The 22867-nt window shown below is 40.1% G+C and overlaps 2 protein-coding genes across 6 annotated transcripts in view; both read right to left on the minus strand.

Moving 5' to 3' along the window:
* Positions 1–471: 471 nt before the first annotated feature.
* tlcd4a (TLC domain containing 4a) lies at positions 472–15074 on the minus strand. Its single transcript, XM_071485485.1, has 7 exons — positions 14775–15074; positions 10101–10270; positions 8189–8278; positions 7129–7187; positions 6743–6837; positions 1855–1928; positions 472–1505 (listed from the first exon to the last, which is right to left on the minus strand). The coding sequence occupies exons 2-7, from the start codon at positions 10259–10261 to the stop codon at positions 1187–1189; spliced, it is 798 nt and encodes a 265-aa protein (XP_071341586.1). The 5' UTR covers positions 10262–10270; positions 14775–15074; the 3' UTR covers positions 472–1186.
* A 4111-nt stretch (positions 15075–19185) lies between these two features.
* phldb2b (pleckstrin homology-like domain, family B, member 2b) overlaps positions 19186–22867 on the minus strand; it is a 43104-nt gene continuing 39422 nt past the window's right edge. For all 5 annotated transcript variants that reach the window (XM_071485494.1, XM_071485490.1, XM_071485491.1 and 2 more), the window contains 4 exons: positions 22697–22843; positions 21942–22161; positions 21622–21707; positions 19186–21345 (listed from right to left, as the gene is read on the minus strand). In XM_071485494.1, coding sequence (XP_071341595.1) covers positions 21205–21345; positions 21622–21707; positions 21942–22161; positions 22697–22843 — 594 coding nt within the window. In that variant the 3' untranslated portion in view covers positions 19186–21204. The remainder of the gene's footprint in view (positions 21346–21621; positions 21708–21941; positions 22162–22696; positions 22844–22867) is intronic.

Here is a 22867-nt window from a genome sequence, read left to right on the forward strand (position 1 = left end):
GCAGCATCATGGTGTAGGGGTGTTTTTCAGACGCAGGGGCAGGACTGGTCAGGGTTGAGCAAAAGCTGAATGGAGCAAAGCACAGAGATATCCTTAATGGAAACTTGAGGACAAAGACTTCAGGCTTTAATCGCTGCCAAAGGTGCTTAAACTAAATACTGAGTAAAGGGTCTAAATACTTGTGCCAAGGTGACATTACTGTTTTTCCCTTTTAAATACTTTTCCAAAAATGTATCATAAAATAAATTCTGTTTTCACCTTGTCATTATGAGTGTAGATTGATAAAGGGGAAAAAATTAATTGAAACTATTTTAGCGTAAGGCTGCAACATAAAATAAGTGTGAAAAAAACAAAGGGTTTGAATATATTCTGAAAGTGCTTTACATACAGCGTACCAAATGCCCGTTCAACCCTTCATTATTTAAATTAACCATTTGAATGTAAACGCAACCAGGACTCACGATATTCCAATACATTTCTTAAAGGCTGGTTTATTAAAATGAAACTCTCAAGTGAATGACAGTGGATGAATGGTGAGTTGATTCATTCATACTTATTCTTCTTTGTGATTACACTTTATAAGATCCGATTGTAACTCAATCAAGTCCCTGCAAATTTATCTCAAGGAGGAGGAGAAAAAAAAAAAAAAAAAAGACGCTTCACCTCTTTCCTTCAACAGGCATTTGACAATGATTTTATGGCACTGACCATTGTTGTGAAATCACTAAATGTTTTCGAGGATTCCTCAAATCTTTGCATCATCATCAGCATGAACCTAAATTTTGAAGTCTTTTGTTGAGCAATAAGTAAAGAACGGTAAACTTTTTGACAATTTGTGGTTGGGCTAACAGTCCACTGTCCCGTGATGACCTCTTTTGTGTAGTGATAAATTGTTCAAGAGAAAAATAATCGACCATGCACACAGAGTATTGCTAAGATGTCATTTCATGGCTTAGGGATGGCCAATTAAATGGTCCATCGTTACAACTCAGTGACTGTGCCCGCTTGCCACAATAAATCTGTTTCCCGCATTACATTCGGCCCTGTAATGTCACAAGTCCCAGGTGTGCTACTACTGAAGCAGCTTGACATGTAAGGGTCCAGACTGCTGCTCGCAAATGCACTGAGAGTGACGTCATTTATGTCTCTATTGTGGCGTTTCCTCACCACTGACACCCTGGTTCCCTTAATCCGTCTTCCCATTCTCCTGAGGTGTGGCGGCTTTGCTCCAGTGTGCCGAGCGCAACACCTTGTAGCAGCCGCGGGCAATCTTATGCATCCACATAATGTTCATGATGTCCAAGCAGATACTGGAGCAGATCCAAGCCACACGGCCACCCCAGGGCACAAGGTAGAAGGCCTCAGTGCCATAGACTGCATACATACGACCATAGTAGACTGGCATGACAGCAATGCGGACCATGAAAAAGACTACTGCCATGGCAACGCCATTTGCCATGTTGGGCCGGGAGGACTTGGGGTAACCTAGTACCTCAAAGAACCAGCTGAAACACAACAGAGTTGAGAAAACTGTGTCTAGTAGGATGAAGATGTAAATATGAAAACAGTGAAAAAAATAACTTCATACTTTATATTTAAAAAAAAAAAAAACAGTTGCATGACTGTATATGTATGTTAGGTATGGCCACAGCTTCATCCAGACAAATGGTTTAAAAAGGACTTAAAGAACCAGCTTAACACAAAGAACATGCAACCAGTAGTGGATTTCCTCAACAAGATTAAAATTCCTAACATGTAATGCAACCTTAAACATACAATCTGCAGAAATGTTGTGGAGCTCCAAACATGAATTTAAAGACCCAAATGCCAGGTGATTAGTAAGCAGGTACGTACCGCTGGTTCACACATGGTGTAGAAAACTCAGCGAGCAGACGGAAGTTAGCAAAATAAGGCAACATTCCTTGGCCCTGGAAGAACAAGGCAAGAATAGGAAGACAACAAAAAAAATGAAAGGGACAAAAACAAGACACTGAGTCATTGGGATCAGCATGCATAAAGCTGATGCACCATCTGGTCCTCAGGGTCACACAAAGCATTTCTTATCAATATCATAGAACAACAACAGCAGTTACATTTCCTATGACAGCAAAGAACTCGACAAGTCACCAAAACAAAAAGGTATGACTAAAATTCAAAGACCTTTTGGGAGGTATGATAATCAAATGATATTTTATATTTTATTACACGGTTCAAAAATGTATGAAATACCTTTACAGCATGGGGAACACAGGTCTAAAATTAGATGCAGCCCCCTCCAAATTTAGACCTATTTGGCAGATCTAACAAAGGACTGTTCTCCGTCAGGGAACATAATTATTCCTTCAAGTTTTGCAGACCAAAATTAGACTGTCGTCTCTAATTTCCTTTCCTAATGGTTCATTCTCTTCATTTATTGTGAGCAGAAACTCATCCTACAGTATGAGAGGGGGACAAAGAAGTGGGGATGTATGACATAACGTAAACCTGGACAGTAACTATAGGTAAAAGCAATGGACAGAAAAGACTGACCAAGCAACTCTGGCCTCGCTTCTAGTGAGCCAATAATGGCTTTTGGCTCAAATAAAGCGTTTAAACATCACTGGAAATTAGCAACAAGCTGTTCATCATCATCTACCCTTTAAAATCCTGACAGTTCATGCCTCAACATGCACAAATGCTCACATAAAATTAGGCATTTTTGTGTTTATTGATGTAATAATCACCAATGCATCCCCACAGTAAAATAAATGCCAACTATTGCTAGTCTTTTCATCCTGAGAGCAGAAAAACACACTGTTAGGACCAGACAAAGGTAATTCATCTGAATAACATCTCAACATGAAAAAGGTATTGAGCACATATCACCACAGCACAGGCTTTGATACATATACTGTACAACCAAACATACATTTATTCAGCCAGCCACTAGTTGGAGGAGCAATCAAAAGCCATGCAGAGTAAAAAGTAACATGTTTTAACTGCCAAACGTGTCACTGTTTAGAAGATCAGGCCCTGAATTTCACATTGTCTTAGGTTTTACCCACTTGCACATGAGTTCAAAGCTGGATTACGAGTGCTTGAGACAATTCCTAATGAAACTAGCAATAGTGGCCATGATACAGTATGTGAATCTAAAATGCACAAACAGTGGTTTCTGACCTGGACAGAAGCCGCTATAAACCCTAATATAAGTGACACTACTTTAAAATAAACGTACATGACTTTATTTCCATTTCGCAATTTTCAGCTGCTGCTAAATATAATGATGAAAGATGATCTTAAAACCAAGATGCTGTCAGGAGACCTGATCTTAAACACTGTTGATCTGGCCTACTTTTCTTTACCAACATCAAACTCCAAGACTAAAATGATGCTGTTAAAATTGCGCCATTAGCCAAATAAATTTGAATTATATGTTCTGACTGAAAAGTGTATCAGTGTTATTTGTATCTTAATCTGAAGTGCAATCACATAGTTTAAGTTTGACTCAGGTGTTCCGAACCAAATTTTGTGTCTACCTCCCGACGATACGAACAAGCAAAACTCAAAATTAGGATGAAAATCACTTTGTTAAATTTGACTAAAACAACTGCGAAACTTAGAATTCAAGGTTACTTGGCTTGTGGCCTGATTTATAGAGCATGTAAAAGAAGACTTACCATCAGGGCTGAAACAAAAGCTGGTCATTAAAACATACTTACTATGAGACACAAACAGGTACATCTGCAGTTTTTCTACCATATGATGTGAACATTCCACCTAGCATGAGCATGCTAGTACCTCTAGGAACTGGTAAGTCCATACTGTGACTGGGCATCATATCTGCTCAGTGCAACACAACAGCAATAACAGCAGACAAGACAGGAGTAAAGAAGTCCCCATCTAGATCAAGACCTGCCCTGGGTTTCTAAATGATACACAACCCTTTTGGTAGTTTTTGCATGAACGGGGATGACACAACCCAAACCTTTGTTGGTAGTTTTTGCATGTAGGGTTTAAAGAGGGGCTATTTATGTTAGAGTCAGCGGAGGACACAGAGACAGACAGACAGGTACATTAGAAGAAAATCAAAAAAAAAAAAAAAAAGTAAAAAAAGTAAAAAGATGCCACCACAATTGGAAGCAAATAAGAAGCAACACTTACAACAAGAAGAAAGCATGCATCTAATATTTACACAGCATATTTCCATCTTTTTGATTAATCTATACTTGACTGTTAAAATGGACACAAAAGACAGATTTTGCTTGTATTGAAAAAAAATATAAAATGACTTGAACACTGTTTTGACCAAGACATCAATGGCTGACTAACCAATAATTAAACCATACCAACAAGCTCATGTAAATAAGCTGGTTTGCATTTTTTAATACAGGTTTCCAAACTCTAAGTAAATTTAATCAGGCCTTAATTTTGTTGTATGTCTCAGGACTTAATATTGAACAGGTACATTTCTTTTTTTTTTTTTTTTTTTAATTTGACAGAAACACTTCCACATAAAAACACTCAACACATTAACTAATAAGACTAAGACAACATATGACAAAGTTGACTGGGTACAAAACTAAAGGAAATGAAAATGACATCAAGAATTAGCCAATTTCATTGTGTTTTTTACTGCAAATAAATGTAATAACACCTGCAGTCATGTGACTCATAATGTGTTTTCTTTCTATCACAGCTGAATAATTGCGGAGCATTCATTCTGTTATCCCACATGAATTTCACATCTAGTCTGAGGAAACAGTCATGAGTGTCCAGTAACAGTATGGCCTACTTCATATTTTGTTGTTTTGTTACTTCATAATTGTTTTGTTTTTTTTTAAGATACAGGTGCTTGCTCTGTTTCTCCAAGTGAGAGGCTGGATTCATAGTCAGCAATAAATCCTAATTCTGTTACGACAAAGTAACACTGTTTTAATCATATTATTATTGTTTAGACACAGGAGTGTGCGGAAGTAATAATCCTCGTGAAAAATTCAATAAAGGTAGACAAAAACAGATGCAAATACGAAGTGAGTCACATTAAAGAAGAAATCTGTAAATCCAGCCACTGACTGGAATACTGCAAGAGTTACTGCAGAGGTTACTCTAAACATGTGGTTGAAACCAAACATCTGTATTGCTTTTAAGATTTTATGATCACTTGTCAATGGCATCATAAAACCAAAAGTATAGTACTAAGCAATGTAAAGCATATGTTTTGTTTTTTTTAAGAGCAGTTGAAGTATGGGGACTCAGAAGCAGAGCAATTCACACTGTATGTCCTTTTCCATTTTTCTGTATGGAAAATATAGAACATTCATTGTAGGGGAGGAAATGGAATTCCCTTTAAGTTTGTTTAATTAAAATAAAGTGGGTATAAAGGAAAACAAACTGACTTTTAAGAGTGAAAACAACAGTAATTCCATAAGATACACCTGACAGAGTACAGTCAACAGGGTATTATAAAAAGCCTCGGCTATTTGGTGATGCACCTCATCATCTGGGGTCATGTGGATGACATTATTTGAGTGGCTTTGTCAGTTTTCCCTCATCAGGGAGTCTCGGGAGGAGTGTAAGGAGGAGAAAGAGGAGGCAGAACTAGGCTCTGGCACAAAAACAGACAGGCTGAAGGTACTGTAGATAGGCAGGTAAGTAATTAGGAGCGTTAGATACTGTTTGTTGGCATGCACAGTAACAAGAAAGGAACCCTGGCTGTATAGAACGCTTCAGAACTGCCAGCATGCACACAGTGGTTACAGTTCAGCATTCGGCTGCGCTAAGCTCAGAACAGCTCAGCCTACGTCACATTCACACAACATTAAAAGGGGTCAGTAAAACAAACAGAAAGCACCGATATTGTAAGGGCAAGGTGAAGGAAGGGGGGGGGGGCATCAGCCAGTACCATTATTGAGCATTCCATGCAAAAAATACCATAGTCATTCATCTCTATAATAATTATGCGACAGATCCTGGCGACCTAGAGGGTTTCAGATTGAACCAAGAGTGAACAGCACTGCCTATAAATGCTGAGTACACTTAACAATCTCCATATCTAGATAAGCACCAATTGTATACTAGCAGTGCAGGAATACCCAAATAGTCAATAATTGGCACTTAAGACGAATTTTGAAATTATTATCAGGCTAATGTCCATACCCACAGTGGACTTTGCAAAAATGTTACAAAATGACACTACTGTATTAGTGTCATTTTGTAACATTTTTGCACTCTTACACCAGATCACCAAACAGGTGATCTGGTGTAAGAGCTTGGACAATGCAGCTCAAGCAACTGCTGAAACTGAGTGAAATGTCAAACTAACTGGAGACATATGATTATCAGCGTTGTTACTGCAAGCCCCACAACACTCTTCAAGCTGTTACTTTTTAAATCTGACATTTCCAGCCATCTAAAAAAAAAAGTACAACTACAGAAAAAGCAACATCTTAATGATTACACATCTTTATAACATCAGGGCAGGCAAAAAGTGACTCCTGCTAGGTGGTTGATTTCAACTATCCATAAGGTTTCCTCCTCTGATGTGTTTGTACAGTTTTGGGTACATCTCTGATGACCTTGCCGACCTTGCCTTGTGCATATTTAACTAACCTGTATGAGCTGGAGGGCTGTACAGGGACAGTCATGGCCACTTACTGAACAACGGCCAAATAGACAACTTGACAAGACACGGCTGTTCACCCTTGGTTGTCTCCTTCCCATCTTGCCTGCACGTTCTGCTATTGGACAATAGGGCACTCACCAGTACATAGTAGTAAGCATACAATGCTGCCAGATGGTGAATTACAAAAAACTTGTCGCCTATCGCCTTCCAATAGTAAAATATTAGCAGCAGATCTGGAAAACAAAAGTAGAAGGAAAAGAGAGATAACGTGTCATTGGTGCAATCAAAACATTTAAAGTACATACAAACTAATAAAAAAAAATATATTTTTAATACTTGATTTGAAAATTCAGAAATGTGTCTATTATTTTATTTCTGACAAGCAATTGACACACACCATAGGGCCAAAACTCAAGGACTTTATCTAAGCACCAAGTTTATTGCATCTCCTTAACAATTACGTGCATGTTTTCTTGGTTTCACTTTTACAAACATTACCTGGGTAAACAGTGTGTTTCTCTTACCAGATATGAGGTAGCCTGTTGTGATGGCAACATTAGTCTTCACCAGTGTAGGATCTCCCCTATTGAAAATACACATCTGGTTTGACTTGGTTTGTGTGATAAAATTTTAAAAAAGGGGCTATTTGTAAGTTTCCAAAGTTCCAAGTTTACAAATAGCTCCTTTAAAGTCACTGCGTTGGTGGTGAAAATGTGTGACTCTGGTGATTCCTAGCGGTAGTATCACAAAAAGAAATGGACATAGGCAGCACCTGAAAGACTTGCAGGGAATTTCCCATTTCCATCAAACAGAGGGCATCATATCATCACCTTAAAGTGTAGCTAATTTCAATTCCAGCACAACGCAAAGCAGTTCATATTGATAATGTTGGAAGATTAAACACGCACAGTTCTTGGTATTTTTAGAAGCAATGTGTATTTCCTTTCACACAGAACGTAGACACAAGCAGGTTTCTCATTTCTAGCCAATTCGTATCAGCTCAAATGACAACTGTGGCAAATTTAACCAGCTCGGGTTAGCACGGTAGCACTAACCCCTCGAGTTGGCTGAAAATTGCCTCTAGTTGACTTTATAAGGTTTCTAGTTAGCTTATTCCAAAACCAGAGCCATATGAAAAGATCTTTAATATGCACTTGATGATTGCATGACCTAGATATCTTAACAAGCTTGGCTGAGGGTGCTGAAGTGTTAAGTTCCCAAAATCCAATAAACAACAGGACAGGGCTGCTAACTGGTTCTCACAAGGTTAACAGGTCATGTTTTGGTTTTTTTTTCCTAACATAACCCCTAAACCCAATGAAGTTAGCTATTTGCTAACGTGACCTCTGGGCCTTTGAAGTAATGCTAGGTTACAGTAGGTAGTCAGCAACGTTTATAGCTGACGTTAAAGCTGGCAAACTCAATGTGTAATCTATCACTGACACTTCTGCTGTTGTGTTTTTGGAAAGAAAAGAAAGACACCAGCCTCCAAAGTCTATGTACGCGGATTCAACATGTGGACGAGACTGACGGACCTGCCATGTCTACAGCTGCCAAGTATGGAAAGTGAAGGTTAACTCTCACCAGACTGGGTCTTCATTGACAGGATCATCAAAGAACAAGATGTAGAGACAGAAGATTCCCACCAACAGTGCGTGAAACGTTGACACTGTCCTGAAATGAAAACCAAAACACACACACACACACAGTTTGTGATGCTCTGCTCCTGTCTTGACACATGTCAGAGGATTTCTGTTCATACAGCTTGTCAAAGGGAGTAGTGCATATTTATCCTCATTCATGAAAAGTGGTGTGGAGCTGCTTTGTGGTTCAGCACTGAATTTTTAGTCCTCGCTATGGATCAACTGATTCCCTGTCAGGGCTGCACACAGATTCAGACCAATTAGACTAAGAGATTAAACACTGCTGAAGGGTCAGGCAGAGCGGCGCACAGTCCCAGTCAATCATTCAAGCAGTGAGACAGTCCAACAGTTCTCAGCAATCAGTCAGTAAGACAGAATGACAGCCTGACTGTAAGACGTTTTTATCCCCATAGCCTATATCCATCTCTATGAATCATTAATTTTTATTTGCTCATAATAAACCATGTGACTATATCAATTTCACAAGTGCTCTCTTGAGTAATAAGCTGAGTTTGCAAGAGGATGAAAATGAATGATTCATGCAGGTTGGACCAGGCTGGTGCGCTCTGAACACTCTACCGTCCTGGAAATCCACCGCCCTTCAATCCACAGCACAACTTTCACTCTTCTCACGGATCACAGCAGCCTGTCTAACTCTGTAATCAAATGCTCCACATCTTTTCATTCCAATATAGTTGTTCTAGCCTTCTTCTGCAATGTTCCCATAGCAAATTACCAGATAACATAGCAACGTGACAACAGATGACATTTGGTTGTTGTCTGATCAAACGGTCCATTCATCAGCCAGAGCACAGTGGCCCCGAAGCATTCCTACTTGTCTGTTCATTTTGACTGATGAACTGTGAAGATAAAATTGTTCTATTGATTAAATGTGATGAGGATGGTCTGACTGTTACAGGGAGATTTTACTTTATTTCACATTTTATGTACTTAATTTATTGAATTATTACTTCAGTCTGGGGGGTTGTGGTAAGAAACCCGAGTCCACAATGGAATCCATTAACACAAGAAACACAAGCAGTTGGATCCTCAGATGAACTTGAAATTAAAATGGACAAGAATGAAACCAAAATCCCACTTTGAATCTGTTCAAGATCTCATAGACGTTTACAGTATTTGGTTTGACGAAAAACCTTAACATTTACTTTGATTTTTATTTCCAAAGTGAAATCTTTGCTACAGATTGACGTGCACAAAATGTGTGTATGCATTCTGCCCTACTACTTTCTATATGAGCCTGTGTACAGTATACAGCAAAATGGAGTACACCTCTGTGCAACATCACTAAAGTGTTGAATGATCCTAAAATTTTACAATTTTTTTTATTATTTTTGGTTGAGGTGTAGGGTTTTTGGTCTTATATGACTACATTTAAAATACAGGCCCCAAAGCACAACCTTAATCCAACCAAACTGAAGACACCTGTGATCACTGCAACAAAAATTATTGCACCCGTGATTGCTTGCTTTACAATTTGAAAAACTAAGCAAGGTTTTCCTATGTCAGACAGAGATACATATTACATGATAAAATGATGCACAGCAGATCACAGGCTGAAACAAAAATCCTCAAAAAAAGCATTGCAGTGGGTTTCCACCATGCTCCCAGCACCTTGAAGCGGTGCCATATACAGCACAAAACACACAATGCATCCTACCAGTGAGTCAGATACTATGTTGCAGGAAATATGTGGGTTGACTGTCAGTGCTTATCTTTGGACCGAGCTGAAACAAATCCCCTCTGGCCAACATCTGAGCTGAGCTCACACTCCCTGCCGTACATAGCATGTGAATATTCAGCCTCATCATGATCAGGAGTTCACTTCAGGTCACCTTGAGTTCCATTCCACCTTCTGCTTGTCACTGAGGCCGAGGAAGCCGGGACTGATGCGCATGGACATCCACGGGCTGACTTTGTGGAAGAGCCACTGGAAGGTGAGGAAGCTGGTCACCGAGATGATGAGGATAAGTTGGCTGAATGGGTCCATGGCCATCCAACCCCACTGTGGGAGGAGGGACAAAAATTGGGTAAAGGTTAGAAAGAAGACACAGAACGTGAGCCATGCTCTGTTTCATTACAACATTCTGAAGACAAAAAAAAAAAAAAAAAAAAATTCAAAGTTGTGGTTTCAGCACATGCGTTTTCTAGAACACAAGGAACCTTCCTTCCTAGGAAGCTCTACAACAAAAACAGGCCATGTTCATTTACTGGATCTACGCTAACAACCAGAAAGAGACCCCAGTGTGCTTTTTAACCCACCGTAGACTTTGTTTTCTTAAAAACACATACGTGATAATGACACACAATAACCAACACAATAATAATCCACACAATAACCATTTTACAGCGTCTTTCCAATTTCAACCAGAGCCACAGTATGTGCACTGTTATTACACTCTGACTGACACAAAACCCACAGTTTCCCTTAGTGTATTACACGGTAGAGTGTATCTTCACATTAATAGTGGGTACACTGTTACTGGGTGGCAATTTAATGACCTTTTCAGAGCTACTTCTAAAGAGCATCTTGAACACCATATTAATTATTGACACTAGCATGAAAAAAAAATCAAATTTATAATTTCATACTGCAACATTGTGAGAAATAAACATTTGGTGGAACATAAAGAGGATGATTATTGTGAGACATGGAGATTTTAACACTGCATAGACTATTCAGCGACCTCTTGAACTTCTGATCATTTAAATCTTGCCTCCTTTTATGGTGGATCTGTGTGTATTAAGATGGGACTCTGAGTATTTGAACAGGAAGAGCTTCATTTACTGGAGCTCTGTGCACAGTTTGAACTCGGTGGGGTCCAGTGGAAACATTTGGATAGCGCCAGAGCTATTGACACTGGCGTACTATACTAACTGGAGCTACACTTGACCAAACTAAAACAAAAAAAAAAAAAAAAATCAATTTATGGAAAACTTTTCAAACATTGGCCTTTATCTTTGACAAATTCCTCTTTACCAGTGTCCACTACAGAGGCACCACATCTGGACTTGTGTTTATGAATAAACTGAATATTTCATAGAACACACAGACTTTTTATCATTTGATTAATGTGGTGGCTGTGACAAAGCTCTGACAGTGGCTACAGATGGCCTGATGTAGTGGAAAGGAAAGGTCTGTGTATGTACTGAAAAGAAACCACACACAGCCTGTTGTGTATTTATACATGGCGTCCATGCAACACGTAACCAAACTGTTCTGATAGCTACAGTTGGAGCTGCTGTGGATGTCACCGAGTCACTGTCATTATGAATATTCACCTCAACACACACAAACATGTCTAGAGGTGAAGGCTCAAGGGTATGTAGGCTAATATGTGCGTCCATGTGGCCATGTGTGTATAGATGGGTGCTAAATTCTCAGAAGCAACAATCAAAAATCAGGTGTAGGACACTTATATTGTTATATTGACATTTTGGACAGCCGCCATTCCTCAGCCAATGTGGCAACAGTGTCACAACCAATCATAGGTTAGCCCAAAAAGGACATAGCAACAAAAAACAAACCCCACTAAACATAAATACACTTCATATTACAAAAAAAAAAAAAATCATACTTCAAAAGCAGGACAATGTGAAGTATTCATTCAAGCCCGATGACATTGAAGTATTAGTATTGTGTGGGCTACTGCCTTAACCTTTTTTTTTTTTTTTTTTTTTTTTAAACCAAGATCTTGTGCGTCATATCCTGTCTACGCTCCTGATCAACACGATTCAAGATTCTCTTGAATCTCTCTCTGATTCAAGTCTGTACTTGGGTTCGTCATCATTTACAAACGTGTAGGCGTGCAGCACATGTCGTACAGTGCTGTGCTCTCCGGCAAATCAAAGCTGCATTAGCTTATAGTTGGGCCTGCATGAAAAATGTAACAGTAGCCGTATTTGTCAGAGCATCACTAAAGCTGCTCCATTATTTATAACACATTAATTCCACAATGTACAGAAGGAAATGTTATAGAAACAAAATAAATAGGCCTATTGTTATATTTGCCAGGGATTTTTATGATGCAGGTTAAGACTGGATGGTTTTTGACAAAATGAAGTGAAATGAATCTAATATTCAGTGCATTCGGAAAGTGTTCAGGCCCCTTCAATTTCAAAAATTTGTTCTCGAGACAAGACACTTAGAATCGAGGCAAACACTTCAGTCTTGGTTTCATCAGACCAGAGAATCTTGTTTCTCACAGTCTGAGAGTCCTTTAGGTGCTTTTTTGCACACTTTCACTGAGGAGAGGCTTCTGTCTGGCCGCTCTGTCATAAAGCCCAGCCCGGTGGGAGTGCTGCAGGGATGGTTGTGCTTCTGGAAGTTTCTCCCATCTCCACACAGGATCTCTGGACGTCAGCCAGAAAGAAACATCTCAAAGATGACCAAGAGAAATGGGAGGCACCTGAGCCAAATTTCACGTGTCCTAGAATAATAGTTATGTCAGTTTTTACTTTGTTAATATGGGGTATTGAGTACAGATTGATGATGGAAGAAATATTGATTTTGAAGCATAATAAAATGTGAAGAAGGTCAGCTGTGTAATGGAAAATAAGAGTGGGACATGGGTGCATAGTATGAATGCAGATCAGCATGGGATGGTTCAACAAAATCCATTTATGATTTACTTCAAAATCTAGGCCTTGACTTAACATAGCGACCGGCATAATCATGCACTATGGCCTGAAGCCATTGTTAAACCCAAAGTCTATTCATCACGGCTATATTTGGATCAAAAGTGTGTGTCCTCTATAAGACAACAAAGATCCAAAATTAGCAGCTCTACTCGCACTCTGGCTTGTAGCCAGTAAATGTATGTCAGTGACAGAGGTCCACTGCACCCACTGAGAGTCCACACCACTGAACTGTTTTATGAGTGTTGCATTGAGCTATTTGCATATTGGCTAATTTGACTGCTCCAGCCCTTGGTAAGAGGCCAAGTCTGTTAACTTTGAGGCCATATTTACGTCCTCCAAGTAATAGGACAGAGTATCTTCCAGCACAGGCACACAAAAAACAAACATCTCGCTCCCTGGAGCTCTGGCCTTGGTGATTTTATACCTGCCTTTGTTCCGGTGTTATGCCAAAGAAATGCTTGAGGACTAACAGTGTGCCTCTTGGAAACACTGTAAACAAGAAGAAGCCACCAGGGAACTGAAAGGCCAATTCCACAGAGCCCTCTCCTTTTGCCTGCCTGTAATGCATTAGTGGGCAGAGAGCTCCGGTACTTAAATGCAGCATGCTGCAAGGCAGAAAGACTTTTTGTTATTATAGGTACACTTTAAGAGACCATAAGGTGATTATGAGTGAGGAGACTCGGGCTCCCTTCTGCCATGCTTACAAAGCACATGGAACTGTTTTAGGTACACACATGCACATTTACGTCCGGTAAGTCCCACACAGGACACTGTTGCCAAGGGCACATGGCTTCAGAGGTTGACTGAAGGCCAGGGTACAGAAAGGAAACAGCTGAAAAGCCGCGGAGAACAAAGCACCACAAGCGTATACAGGCTCTCCCATGAAAATCTGCTTTTTACCGAACACATTTGTGTGGTCAACTGCATTTCCTCTGTAAAGACCGATTAATTCAGAACCCCACAGAGTGAACTGTGAATTGAGGTGAAATGAAAGTTGAACAGGAGAGAGTGGTTATGTCAAGGAGAAATCCCAAAGCAATAGATAAAAGACAGCAACCTGCTCAGGTACTTGCTGACATATCCGTTAAGCTGTGAGAGAGAACTGGCTTTTACTGCCACTAATTCAAAATAGACCTGCGGTGATTTTTTATTTATTTATTTTAGAAAGGTGGCTGCAAGCAAGAGTCCCTTATTATGAAAATCACATTTTGCCTTTGCTACATCATACTGTACTCATGAGGCATAAAAGCGAGTGTAACAAGGTGGAAATAATGAGTTTTGAGGAATTTACCCCAAAAAAGTAACTCCATGAGGGATGTTATTCAGAACCCCACTGATTTATTATTGTCTCAGCCTTTAGGACACAGAATGCCACTTATGGGCCCGTCTTTAAGGTGGAGTAAATGATCTGGGAAGTGATGCATCTCCACTGCACAAGAATGAAAACAGGTTACTTCCTGTTGGGTTGTTTGTCGTATGTTTCTATAACAGGCTAAAATGCGCTTGCGTAAGACGGGTAAGGTTTTTTTTTTTTTTTTTTTTTTTTTTTTAAGGGGGAAACGATAGCGTTTGATAGCCTCACGAAAATAACTTGGCTATGTGCATCGCCAGACAGCACTGTAGAGATGCTGGCCGCGATCGACCGCCTAAAACACGCGTTATCAGCCCAGTCACACGGTCCTTCTCGTTTAATGCAAAGCAAGAAATGCACAGCAACACACATGAGGCCAATTCACGCCGCATTGCCTGGTCAGCTGCTGAGGAAAAATAACACTGGCCTGGCGGCGTTTCCGTGTACCACGCTATATATATATATAGAAATACTATATAAATGGAAATAGGAAATAAAAGACCCCGGGCGGACTTACCTTCTGACTTTCATTAAGATAATCTCACGCTTTCACTCTCTCAAGTGATTGTGGGTCGCTCGCAGAGCCGTGTGTGTTGAGTCGAAGCCACAGCCATATCGAGTCATTTCTGATCAACAGCGCAGCACAGCCCGCCTCCCGCTCCGCGCACACGCTACAAACCGGAGGGGGACGCGGAGGGGCCGCCGCGCCGTGCCTCCGCCGCCTCCGCGGTGTCCACCGTGAATCCCGTCCGGCATGAAACGGGCATGATTGCAGAGGTGAGGATCGGGAGGCTCGACGCTCGATTACAGGAACGATAAGGGGGTGTTGGTGTTGGTGTTGGTGTGTGAGCTCTCTCTCTCTCTCTCTCTCTCTCTCTCTCTCTCTCTCTCTCTCTCTCTCTCTCCCCCCACAGGGATCAAATTTCAGCTGAATTCTTAAAGACACACACACACACACACACACACACACACACTACCACAATGTTCTGCCCGAGAACACTCACTGAGTCTATTTATAGCCAAGGCTTGTTGAACTGATCCAGGGTAAATCAGACAAGATAGCCAGTAAAGCAAGCTGCAGCCATGGCCTCCTGGTCTTAATATCAATGAATCCGTTAAGGCTTTGAAATCTGTCCCTTAACTGAATCTTTAAAGCCTTACGTTGATCTCATTCAGCAGTACCCTACACAGTTTATGATGGCAAATGGCCTGATGAGGGGCCCACAGGGAAATGTACACGGTCATTAGGCTACTGGGACTGGTGACAAAACATCAGAGGCTGTAAATCTGGTCAATGAGAGCGCACATTAATTGCCCACCCACTCGGCAAAAAAGACACACAAGATAAAATCAAATCAGGACGGAGATAATTACAAAGGGGAGTATTAGACAACATACAGCAGCAGTTTCATCTCTCAGTGTTAAGGCACTGATGTTACGGTCCACGTCCTTCCCCAGATGTCGGCTGTAGTGCAGAGTCCACCAATACACATTACCAGAGGGCAGATGACAGATTAAATGACCAGTGGGTGCGATATAAAATTACATCTCCTATAAATTGAATGAGCAAAGCCAGTGTATTTAAGGCGCAGGGATGAGGTTAGGCCTATATCATTGTGACCTGATTTGCAGTTGTGCAGACTACTGGTATAAGGTGTCACTGATATGTGCATAATATGACTCCACCAGGCCCCGTTAGTCTCCGTCACACACAATCAACAGAGCATTCACAGCTGAAACAGATAATGTGAAAACTGTCCCTTTCTCATTAATGAGAGTATTTTTCACAGCAAAAGCTACTCCCCTTATATCATTGCCCCCAACCTCCTCAGTGCTGGAAAACATTAACTTAAACAAATACGGCTGTTTTTACTTGTGTTTGTTGACACAGTGACTTAACCATTGTAAACATATTGTTGTTGCCCTTAACAGTCAGGTTCCTCAGGTCTTGCAATTGTAATCAGCAAACTCTAAAGCTCAGCAAAAGAGGCTTTTAATGGGACTTGATCAAGTACACCGTTAGCAATGGCTAATATTAGTTTGCCACCTGTGCTAGTTGCCCTGTAACTGCATGGTTTGACCTTTTGTGTCTCCAGAGGCCGCATCGCTGGTGACCATTCAGTCTGAGAATTTTTGTGTTGCAGCTTCAGTCTTTTCTGATAAGTAGCCACTTTTTATTTTTCCGGTGCACTTCCACTTGCAACCTGATCACGCATCCGCTTGTTCGAGTGCACAGTTAATACAGTGCTTGCAGAGTGTGTCTCCCTGCAGCTACAACTTTGTAAATAGTTGGGTGCTTTTGTCCTTCGTGTCTGGGCATCGAACACTTGACGCAGGTACCGACAGATAATATTTGTACTTGTCGCAGCTGCATGCCATGCCACTTGCAGAGAGGGCTGCTAGGTTTGCTAGGTTGAAAATAGCAATACTAACTGATGCTGACTTATCTTTTCAAATGGCTGCATTCAGCTCTCCTTTTGGGTTTAAGCGTAACAGGTCTTCTCAATGTGAAGCTTCAGTTAACCCTTTTTCATGACAAGGAGACTTAAGAACAGGAGGAACAGGATTCAGGATTGGATTCCCAGAAGGATGCTGACACATGTCATGACATGCGAAAGAAACCATTTATAAGGCCATATCATGACTTGGTTTGGAGGCAGCTCCCTCTAGTGCCTGCTTTAGATGAGCTCCTTCAGCCATCTGCTTTTAGGATTCCCCTCTCTGTGCTGTATATTGATGAAGTTTGAAGGGGCTGGTCAGACCCCAAAGCCTTCCTCCACCTCCCGAGCGACTGAGGGGTTTTTGCTCCAATGCAGGATACTTCTCAGCATGGCCTGGACCTAATGCCAGCCACTCCCCTCTCTGACGATTCTCTAATAGTATCTCTGGATTAGACCATTAGACCAGATCCCCCCTGTCAATGTCTTAACTTTGATGACCTACTGATCAAGAGCTATGATATAGCAACTCGAATCGGACATATTGGGAGCTTTTTCCTTAACCTTATAGTAGCTGTATCACAGACACTTCAAGCTGCAGAAGTTGATGCGTTGGCCAAGACCCTGAGTGATGCCCCGCTTCAAACTCTGCCTTCATGAGCAGAGAGCTTGGCAGATTGACGTCTACCTTGGCCTTGGCCTGCTGCCAAGTGGGGCTTGATCAGTCCCCCTTGGCAGGTGGGTGCAGGAAGAGACTTTGCACACATCATCCCATGCCAGATGTGTGGGCTCACAGCCCACAACTGATAAGACTAACTGTTATGGTATGTTGGATAGTTAGTAGGTGGCGCTTGTCTTTGTGTTAACCCCTTCGTTTCAAAACGGTCTGATTACCTAGTTTACCATATGTGGTCCGTTTTGTGTTAATTTTATTAGGTCAGTTTGTCTTTGTTTGGTCAGTTTGGTCTGTTCAATTACACTCATGTTTTGCTAAGTTAGTATTGACTGAGTCTAGGTTTGTTTATCTGACTTCTTTTATGGGCCTAGAAATTTTGTAAATTGTTATATTCTTAATTTTGGGTAAATAAAGAAAATCTACCTGTGTTTCCTCTTGCCTGCCAGGTCAGTCCCATACACCTGTGATCTGTCTGTAGTTAAGACTATACTTAATCTGAGAGCATCCTCTGCTAATATGCCAACAAGTGGATACCGCAGGGATCAAGTGTGTGAGTGTGAGTTAGTGTGTTGCTGTATCTCATGTTGTTGGATCAGGCCTCTCAGTGTCCCTTTTGTCCTACAGGCATTGTGCCGTAGGACAAAAGGCGGCCATCTCAGGTCAGCCTGGGTAATCTGATGTGGCTGTCCGGAAATACTGCTTTTCTCCTTGCTATTGCATCTGCAAAGTGGGTAAGCTGGTAACTTCATGCCTTGTCTGTTGTTGCAAGTATTTGCACTGGAAGTGGCCAAACCCTTTCTTCCTAACAGGCTTTCAGGTTTTCACAGCAATCAGCCAATCACTATAGCTTTTGCTCTGCAACCATTTCGGACCCTGAGAACATATATAAACATAAATAAATGTGTCAGCTGGACTCCATAAGTCTGATGCATTGTTTGTTTGTTATGAAGTGCACTGGTAGGGTTGTGTCTTATCTCGACTAGACTCTCCAACTGGGTTGTAGAAACAATAACCTAGGCTCACAGACACAAAACTATTGCAGACTCATATGATCTGCCATTCAGCAGAAAGTGTCTCCACCTCTTGGCCCACTCAGAAGTGTGTTCCACTGAGTGACATCTGTGCTGCAGCTACTTGGACTTCATTGTGCACTTACTCCCACTTCTACAGGGTGAACATGGCCACTTCTCATTTGGTGGCAACAATAGTATTGTTTACATCTTTTATCTGCAACTGAGGTACAGTGAGAGCAGATTCCTTGTCATTTTGTGGATATGTACGATCTCTGGCAACCAAGAAGAATGAAATAGAACCAGAGACACTCTGTAGGAAGCAACTGGTGGGTGTCCAGCTTATTTATCAGCTTGCTCATGTCACTGAGGTCACACGTGACTTTGTTGGTATAAGGTCTACATCTCTTGTGCATGCATGTGATGGATATCCAGGTAGTACATTGGTAGTCATCCAAAATGTATCTTTATTTTGCACTCAGAATGCATTATGGGTAAAATGTAAGCAACTCTGTACAACAAAACGGGCTTCAAGTTATAAACTTAAGATGCCGCTACAAATCACACAAAGAAATCACCGTAACAGGCTTGTTAAGTGAAACTTATAGTGGTAGTATTGGTGGAAAATTGACTGTCACCTAATGTTTAAGAGATGGTTGCACATTTGATCCACTAGTTAAAATTTAACGGCCACCTCACATGGTAGCACCTGAGATTTGTATGCGATACAATGCTGTCATAATAGTTTCATCTAAAATAGACACTGTAGTTTATTCTGGTACAAAGGGAGACAATATGACAATATGAAAAGTAAAACATATATTTTTTTATTATTCATACGGAAATACAAAAGATACATGCACTGGTATTGACATAAATATAGTAGGATCACCATACAAAAATAATTATTAAAAAAAAGAAAAAAAAAAAAAGCTCATGGAAACTTCCATTGTAACTTTAGTTGGTGGAAAACAACCATGTGTTCAGTGTGTCATGTATAAACAGATGTATTTTTGATCTTATTGTACTTAAGAGAAGTCAAAACAAAGAAACCACATATATCGCACTACATGAACGTGTACTTTGGTCAATAAAACAAAATAAGAGACAAGATGATAAAGGCACTAATCAGTGGACTGAATGTTTCTGATGTAGCCTAGAGTATGATGATTACAACATAAAAGCAGCTTTAGTGATCAATGTGGAATAGTCATTTAAACAATACATTAAACTGATGGCAATAAAAGCAATACAGTGAAAGCTAATGGACCAAAGCAGCACAATAATCAGTCTGTTTTGATTACAAAATGCATATTAATTGAGCATGTGTACCATAGATGTCGTCTGCCTGACACCTTCAAAATCTTAAAACTTAATCCTACAAAGTATTTTTTTCGCAAAACCACTCAGGACCATATTTCAACGTTTGCGTGTTCTCTTCACCACAAACAGCTTTTAAAAATCTAGATAATATGCATGTCAAAATACAGTCACACAAAATATGATAATTAAAAGGCATAAGTGGATAATGAATCATTAACTGTCATTAACTATTTTAACACCAACTACAACTTGGAAACAAAATGTACAAATATCACAATGCTATGCCTTATTAAATCTATTTATTCCTCTTATTCCTTATATTAAAAAATAAGAACTCGCCTGACACCAACTACATTTTAACAGTCACATAAGCTTCATTTCAGAGCCTGTGGTGACAATATTGTAAATCCAGCACAATAATCCATTTCAAAAATGACTTATAATCAGCATGTTGACTTTATAATTATACCCTAATTTAAATCTGATGTGGCTTGGATTATCAGTGTTATTCACCATGTGAGAATAGCACCTTGGAGCTTCATTAAAAGCTCAAAGTAGGGAGATATGTACATCAAGTATGCACGCAAAACAGGCACTTCCTTAGCACATATGTATATAAAGTCACACATTTTCATACGATGCACACATGCTCATCTGTGCAGACAAGTAAGATCCGAGAATGCCACTGTAATGATGCATGAAATTAAATCAGGATGACAAAAAGTTAAACTTTAAAATACACTTGCTCAACTACCTTTACTAAATTAATATGCATTATTTATTCTGTACATGTGAAATGGAATAAAAATAATTATAACACTTGAAATGATCTGACAATGATTATACCCATCGCAAAAGTTTTTCCATGACTCATTAAAATTGTTTGTTTTTTTTAGGCACTTAGCATTTCGAAAACAAAGCTATTGATTCACTCGTTTGTATTCCCGATTGATGTTAATAATGAGATGTTGATATGGACATAACAGAGAGCTCAAACTGTCTGGCTAAAAAAGAGCTACTGAGTTACAGTCTGCTCCTTTCTTATGAAAAGGGGCTACAATAAGCTCATGTAACAGTAAAGTCAGGTAAACATTTTTTAACACTAATGTCACACTTGAGCAGACAGACCTGGGCCCATTGTGAGCCACTGTAGTGCACCATAGCACCAGCACTGACCTCCTGAACTACATTACTTCTTTTGAACTGAACCTGATTGCCTAAAAATAATGAAATTATTATCTTATATCTTCCTACAATTTTTCCACATGAACGCTCCACATACAGTTGTAAACCCTGCCCATTCCACAATAAAATAATAACAAAATAGAAAATTATCTTGAGTAACTCAAGGCCACTGTCAACAAAAACTGTGTTTCGTTCTTCGGCATTGATGCCAACAATGTCCATCCAGGCACTTAAAAAGTCCAAGGATGAAAAACAAATAGAAAAGCCACAAAGGGCCACAGCACGATGGAATATTCTGCCGCCATAACCCCTTTGCTACACCATGAACTGGGTGTATCCCTCAGCACCTGTGACGATTACATCCATCCAGATCCTCATGGCCTCAGGAGAGGGAGCAACCATGTAATAGACCCTGTCGTGAGTCTTAACACTGAAGGTCAGGGAGGGGTTTGGACTCTGAAGGAGACAAAGAAGAAGACATGGGGATGAGAGAAAAGGAAGGGGGGAGAAAGTGATGTATAGTAGGAATGAAACAAGAGAAACAAGAAAAAAAAAGGAAGAAAAACGGCAATAGATAGAAAAGGAAGAAAAACGAGTGGGAGAGGAAAGAAGAGGGAGATAGAAGAATTTGAGTGAGGACATTAAATGAAAAGAAAATAAATCCTATTTTTCAAGACAGGAGTTGTTTGCATGCATCACTTGCAGAAACAAATAAAGGATGTAAACACATACCTTATGTGCATTCTTCAAGTGGTCATAATACACTTCTTCAATAGCCTGGAAGTAGATGACTCCTTTCAGCTTGACTTCATGCTTGTCTGCAGTAGATATAACATAAGAATGAATGAAAATGTAATGTAGCATGTTTTATTTAGATTCTAAATATTATAAATATATAGGAAATACAAAATACATACTTTATTGTGTTCTAGATTTCATTTCAAAATGGATTAAATTGCCATTTTTGACCCCAATCCACACCTTACATAACAACTTATAATGTCAGAATGTACATATCTTTTTGTAACTATATTAAAAATAAATATAGTTACCTGCGTAGTAGGAGAGTGTGCGTCGGTTGCGGTCAAAGACAAACCAGCGTTTCTTCCAGGTTTTGATTTTGCCTCCCATCTTGACCAAGTAGCCCCGACAGGTCTTTTCAGAGATGGACAAGTGGAAGCATGTGTCTGTGTTGTGGCCTGCCGACTCAATGTGAGCTCGCAGGTCAAAATCATCCTTTCTCACCGGCAAGTACCGTGTTAATGGCCGAGACTGGATGGAAGAGTGAATGTGGTCATTAAAAAGCAAAGGCGACTGGTTTGAGTAATGACAATTACGTATTTATAATCTATTTTATACAAGTCATGCAGACATATACAATAAGTGAAGGTAGATTAAAGAGCAAGATTCTTTCTTCTGCTGCCAGCAGCTGATGGTCCAGACAAAAGATGATGGATGAAGCTCATACTAAGAACAGTCAGTACAGACATGATTGAAACCATACAGAAAGAAAATGTACAAAAGTTAGCCACAGAAACAAGATGGAGTGCTTTAATCAAAAGATCAAAAGGTCCATAAAAAAGGTGACATCAAGTTCCAAATTATCTCAGAAGCACAGGATGAAAAATCTCACTCGTTGCAGTTAAGGGTCATATAATTTGAGAAATGAGTCTACACGTGATTAAAAACATTCTGTACTAAGGAATAATCACATACTGACAAACACTGCTGCTACTTTCCAGTCATAAATGAGCATTTCCCAGTGGAGCACAAATCTTTTATGCTGTGTCCCGTTTATCTTTCTCACCTGTGCCCTTTGTTTCTCTCGCAGTTTCACCTCTCGGTCAATGAGTTTTTGGCGTCTGTTCGTCTCCTCCTGCAGCCTTTTCTCCAGTTCCTCCCTTCTTCTCTTCTCCTCGTCCAGCGCCTGCTTTCGCATTTCCATCTCTCGCTCCTGAAGAACAAGTAAATTGTCTTT

This window comes from Trachinotus anak, unplaced genomic scaffold, assembly GCF_046630095.1.
Source record: "Trachinotus anak isolate AG129_WGS33_773 ecotype Australia unplaced genomic scaffold, CSIRO_AGI_Tana_v1 ptg000009l, whole genome shotgun sequence".
Taxonomy (NCBI): domain Eukaryota; kingdom Metazoa; phylum Chordata; class Actinopteri; order Carangiformes; family Carangidae; genus Trachinotus; species Trachinotus anak.

Excerpts from the sequence above, each read along its gene's own strand:
- tlcd4a (XM_071485485.1), bottom strand. The coding sequence starts at position 10,261 with ATGGCCATGGACCCATTCAGCCAACTTATCCTCATCATCTCGGTGACC. Across the intron at positions 8,279-10,100 it reads AAGGTGGAATGGAACTCAAG|GACAGTGTCAACGTTTCACG; the intron begins GTGACCTGAAGT and ends TTTTCATTTCAG. Across the intron at positions 7,188-8,188 it reads GTCAATGAAGACCCAGTCTG|GGGAGATCCTACACTGGTGA; the intron begins GTGAGAGTTAAC and ends TATTTTCAATAG.